The 6,231-nt window shown below is 63.4% G+C and overlaps 1 protein-coding gene across 1 annotated transcript; it reads left to right on the forward strand.

Moving 5' to 3' along the window:
* The first annotated feature begins 1,471 nt into the window (after positions 1 to 1,471).
* Positions 1,472 to 4,861, forward strand: LOC125338165 (cell surface glycoprotein 1-like). The gene is made up of 5 exons (XM_048328541.1): positions 1,472 to 2,256; positions 2,606 to 3,322; positions 3,364 to 3,639; positions 4,042 to 4,146; positions 4,195 to 4,861. Exons 1-5 carry the CDS (start codon positions 1,472 to 1,474, stop codon positions 4,859 to 4,861), a joined length of 2,550 nt encoding a protein of 849 aa, XP_048184498.1.
* The last annotated feature ends 1,370 nt before the right edge of the window (positions 4,862 to 6,231 follow it).

The raw sequence follows: 6,231 nt of genomic DNA on the forward strand, positions 1-6,231 counted from the left end.
GGCTTCGTCCCCATCCAGCACCAGAGAAGGAGCTTCTAGACCTGAGAGGTGCGCCTGCCTTGCTGTGCGTCCCCAGGGCACAGCACATCACCTTTCCCAGCCTCAGTTTCCCTTCTTAACCAAAACCTGCTGCAGAAGCAGACCTGGCACTGCCGGGTGCCTCAGTGTCCCCCAGTCAGAGTTCAGCCTCGGGGACCTTCCCAGCAGAGCCAGACTGGGCCCCTCCATCTCTCAGCATCTTCCTTCCCTGGAGCTGAGCCTTGGCACGGGGAAGGAGCTGCTTATGCAGAGCAAATGGAATCAATCAAAACAAAAGGCAGCGGGCCTGATTCTATTTATTACCCATCCAAGGGTGTTGAATACATCTCCAGACATCCACAGCCATATGGAGAGGGGGAACCCAGCAGGGCCACCCCAGCAGGCAGGGACAGGCAGTGCCAGCCATGCCCGGATGAGGGCACACAACCACTGACCAGTCGTTCGCCCTGCCCTGTGCCTGGGCTGGTCCTGGGGCACCTCCCAGTCCCTCCCAGCCTTTCCTCGCACTGCTTGGTGCCCTCAGCCTGCTCCTTGGGACTGCACCAGTCCCCAGCCACCCACTGCTTAGGGATGATGCCACGGAGCAGCCACGGGGGGCACATGGAGGTGGGGGGGATGAGGAGCAGGGCACTGACACCTGCCCAAAATAGCTGGCACTGGATGCAGCACCACCTCCACGGACACTTCAGGCACTCAGGATCCACGGTGGAGGATCCAGCAGCAGGATTCAGCCCACGCTGCCGAGTGAATTAAATCTGTGCCTGCTTTTCCAGGAATGCCGCTCATGTTAACAGACTCCCTGAGCTCCAGGTACCTTCTCACCTCTCCCTTGGCCTTCCCAGCTGCTGGAAGAGGTGAAGCTGGAGGTACCTGTGTGCTCCTCTCCCAGCTGGGGCAGTCCAGTCCTCTGGCATCAAAACACAAGCTGGCAGAGGCAGGAAGACCAAAGATACAGTTTATTGACCACTGGTGAGGCTGCAGCAGGGCAGTGGCGTGTCACAGCCCGTGTGCCAGAGGGACACGCTGGCTCCTGGCACGTGTGGCCAAGAGGATCTGCAGGGGAAGGGGCCTTTGTGCCTGGGGGCTTCTGCAAAACACCAGAGCCTCCTGTCCTGCCTGGCTGGCACGGGACTGAGCCCTCTCACACCTGAGCACAGCTGGGCACAGCTCCTCGGGCTGGCAGCTCCAGGTGAGCCATGCTGGGCTGCAACCTGCTCTTCTCTCTGTGCCCAGCACGGGCGCTGGGCCGTGCCTCAGTTTCCCCTTGCTGTCAGGCATTGCCCACCCTCTTCCTGGAACCTGCCCCACCTGCCGATCCTGGGAGTTGCGAATCACAGAGGGAGCAGAAGGCAGGCTTCTGCGGGGCTGGGCTCCAGCTACGGGGCGTTCGGCACAGCCATGTGCTGTGAGCCGTTCCGCAGGCAGTGAGGAGATGCCAGCTGGGTTTCGTGCTTCTCGGAGAACAAACCGGGCCACGCAGCTCCCCGCGCCACCCGACTTGGCTGAAGATCCCCGCTGCCTCCCTCCGGGGCCCCGGGGCTGGACCTGCCCCGCTGGGAACGCCACGGGGTCCCGGGCACTCGGGGGGCTGGGGCAGGGCGGGACTCGCATCGTGCTGAGGGCTCCGGGGCTCAGCCGCAGTTCCGGGCCGAGCACCCCGCCGGAGTTCGGCAGCGGGTCCCAGCCCCGGGCAGGCGGGGAGGATGGTGCTGATGATGACGATGATGATGATGCTCAGCGGGGGATGAAGCTCCCGCCGCGGCTGCAGGCTCCCCCTGGCGGCCCCGCCCCGCCCCGAGCCGGGCAGGGATGGCGTCTCCCATCAGCAGCATTCCCATCAGCAGCACTCCCATCAACAGCATTCCCGTCAGCAGCATCCCACACCGACTGCATCCCCACCGACAGCATCCCACACCGACAGCATCCGCACCGACAGCATCCCCACCGACAGCATCCCACACCGACAGCATCCCACACCAACAGCATCCCCACCGACAGCATCCCCACCGACAGCATCCTGAACCGACAGCATCCCCACCGACAGCATCCCGCACCGACAGCATCCCCACCGACAGCATCCTCACCGACAGCATCCGCACCGACAGCATCCCCACCGACAGCATCCCCACCGACAGCATCCCGCACCGACAGCATCCGCACCGACAGCATCCTCACCGACAGCATCCGCACCGACAGCATCCGCACCGACAGCATCCCGCACCGACAGCATCCGCACCGACAGCATCCCCACCGACAGCATCCCGCACCGACAGCATCCCCACCGACAGCATCCGCACCGACAGCATCCCCACCGACAGCATCCTGAACCGACAGCACCCGCACCGACAGCATCCCGCGCCGACAGCATCCGCACCGACAGCATCCTGAACCGACAGCATCCGCACCGACAGCATCCACACCGACAGCATCCCACACCGACAGCATCCCGCACCGACAGCATCCCGCACCGACAGCATCCGCACCGACAGCATCCGCACCGACAGCATCCCGCACCGACAGCATCCGCACCGACAGCATCCGCACCGACAGCATCCTGAACCGACAGCATCCGCACCGACAGCATCCCGCACCGACAGCATCCGCACCGACAGCATCCTGAACCGACAGCATCCGCACCGACAGCATCCCGCACCGACAGCATCCGCACCGACAGCATCCTGAACCGACAGCATCCGCACCGACAGCATCCCACACCGACAGCATCCCCACCGACAGCATCCCACACCGACAGCATCCCCACCGACAGCATCCTGAACCGACAGCATCCCCACCGACAGCATCCGCACCGACAGCATCCCGCACCGACAGCATCCCCACCGACAGCATCCGCACCGACAGCATCCGCACCGAGAGCATCCCCACCGACAGCATCCCGCACCGACAGCATCCGCACCGACAGCATCCCCACCGACAGCATCCTGAACCGACAGCATCCCGCACCGACAGCATCCCGCACCGACAGCATCCCCACCGACAGCATCCTGAACCGACAGCATCCTGAACCGACAGCATCCGCACCGACAGCATCCGCACCGACAGCATCCCACACCGACAGCATCCCACACCGACAGCATCCATACCGACAGCATCCTGAACCGACAGCATCCCGCACCGACAGCATCCATACCGACAGCATCCCGCACCGACAGCATCCGCACCGACACCATCCCCACCGACAGCATCCCCACCGACAGCATCCCACACCGACAGCATCCCACACCGACAGCATCCGCACCGACAGCATCCGCACCGACAGCATCCCGCACCGAGAGCATCCGCACCGACAGAATCCCACACCGACAGTACCCGCACCGACAGCATCCCCACCGACAGCATCCGCACCGACAGCATCCGCACCGAGAGCATCCCGCACCGACAGCATCCCCACCGACAGCATCCTGAACCGACAGCATCCCGCACCGACAGCATCCCCACCGACAGCATCCGCACCGACAGCATCCTGAACCGACAGCATCCCCACCGACAGCATCCTGCACCGACAGCATCCCCACCGACAGCATCCCCACCGACAGCATCCCGCACCGACAGCATCCGCACCGACAGCATCCTGAACCGACAGCATCCCCACCGACAGCATCCTGCACCGACAGCATCCCCACCGACAGCATCCGCACCTACAGCATCCCGCACCGACAGCATCCCCACCGACAGCATCCCACACCGACAGCATCCGCACCGACAGCATCCCCACCGACAGCATCCGCACCGACAGCATCCCGCACCGACAGCATCCCCACCGACAGCATCCCGCACCGACAGCATCCCGCACCGACAGCATCCGCACCGACAGCATCCGCACCGACAGCATCCTGAACCGACAGCATCCGCACCGACAGCATCCCCACCGACAGCATCCCACACCGACAGCATCCGCACCGACAGCATCCGCACCGACAGCATCCCACACCGACAGCATCCCACACCGACAGCATCCATACCGACAGCATCCTGAACCGACAGCATCCGCACCGACAGCATCCGCACCGACAGCATCCGCACCGACAGCATCCCCACCGACAGCATCCGCACCGACAGCATCCCCACCGACAGCATCCCACACCGACAGCATCCCACACCGACAGCATCCTGAACCGACAGCATCCGCACCGACAGCATCCGGACCGACAGCATCCCCACCTACAGCATCCGCACCGAGAGCATCCCACACCGACAGCATCCGCACCGACAGCATCTGCACCGACAGCATCCCGCACCGAGAGCATCCGCACCGACAGCATCCGCACCGAGAGCATCCCCACCGACAGAATCCCACACCGACAGCACCCGCACCGACAGCATCCCCACCGAGAGCATCCGCACCGACAGCATCCGCACCGAGAGCATCCCGCACCGACAGCATCCCCACCGACAGCATCCTGAACCGACAGCATCCCGCACCGACAGCATCCCCACCGACAGCATCCCCACCGACAGCATCCTGAACCGACAGCATCCCCACCGACAGCATCCTGCACCGACAGCATCCCCACCGACAGCATCCGCACCGACAGCATCCGCACCGACAGCATCCCCACCGACAGCATCCCCACCGACAGCATCCGCACCGACAGCATCCCGCACCGACAGCATCCCCACCGACAGCATCTCGCACCGACAGCACCCGCACCGACAGCATCCCGCACCGACAGCATCCCGCACCGACAGCATCCGCACCGACAGCATCCGCACCGACAGCATCCTGAACCGACAGCATCCCCACCGACAGCATCCCGCACCGACAGCATCTCCACCGACAGCATCCGCACCGACAGCATCCTGAACCGACAGCATCCCGCACCGACAGCATCCCACACCGACAGCATCCCACACCGACAGCATCCATACCGACAGCATCCTGCACCGACAGCATCCTGCACCGACAGCATCCCCACCGACAGCATCCCGCACCGACAGCATCCCACACCGACAGCATCCTGCACCGACAGCATCCTGCACCAGCAGCATTCCCTTTTGGCAGCGTCCCACATAAGCCACATCCCACACCGGCAGCATCCCCAGGTCCCCCAGGCCACCAGCTGCCCTCCTCTGAGCTGCTCCGAGCTGACAACACCCCCCGGCAGTATCCCCCTCCCCCCAGCCCATCTCCACCCAGCAGACACTCAGCTTAAGCCCATTCAAATTATATTTCAAAGAGGGTTAATTAAGGGGTTTGCACCTGAGCCCTTCCCAGCACCCTAAGGGACCTGGCACACCAATCATGAGGGGCTGGGCCCCCCTTTCATAGAATAATTTGGGTTGGATGGGACCTTTAAAGGTCATTTAGTCCCTGCACCCCGTGTCAGTGTGTGCCCCTGATATGGGCTGTGAATCCCCCACTATCCCGAGCACCAGGACAGCCCCTCCGTTGCACCCCCACAGTTTTTATAGCCCTCAAATTCACCCCTGTCCCCTGCAGAGACCCCCCTGAACACACCCAGCTCGCAGTCCAGGCCCCAGCAGTCCACGGGGATCCAACAGCAATCAGGGAAGGGGGGCAGGAGGGGAGGGGGAAGAGGCACTATTTTCTTTTTCCAATTTGATCTTATTAAAACTTCATTCAAAGAAATAGACTTTTCATCTCAAACCTCATGCAAGTTTCATGGCACTGCAGATGGCAGAGTGGGAAAACGCCCGTCACAGAGCTTAATAACAGCACCCAGCCCTTAAACTGGTTCCTCGCTGTGCCAAAATGCCCCCACTGTGCACCCAGAGCACACCCCACGCTGCCCAGCATTTTAAGGACCATGCCCCTTCATCCTCTAATGGCTTTGCCCACGTTCTCGCCAGTTCAATCTGCAGCCCTCTCACAGGGATAAATCCCCCTGGATGTGCCAGACGCAGGCACGAGCCCGCTGCCCATCAGGAGATCAGCACGGCCAGGCCGTGTCCTGCTGTCACCCCTCGCCGCCCGCCGTGCCTCAGTTTCCCCAGCTCTGGCTCTGCGGGGAGGGGAGGCAGCGAGCTTCGTGCCAGCCAGGGTGACAGCAGCGGCGGTGGCATCGCAGAGGCCTCCCGGGGGGCCCGGCTATCAGCGCGCTCAACGCTGCGAGTGCCTGGGTGCCTCAGATGTCCCCCGAGGACAGAGGAGCCGCTTCCCCCCCTGCGGCTGCCTCTGAGGCTCCGTGGGAGCAGTGACTAAACAGCATCCCC

This window comes from Corvus hawaiiensis, chromosome 25 (genome assembly GCF_020740725.1).
Source record: "Corvus hawaiiensis isolate bCorHaw1 chromosome 25, bCorHaw1.pri.cur, whole genome shotgun sequence".
In the NCBI taxonomy this organism is placed as follows: Eukaryota; Metazoa; Chordata; class Aves; order Passeriformes; family Corvidae; genus Corvus; species Corvus hawaiiensis.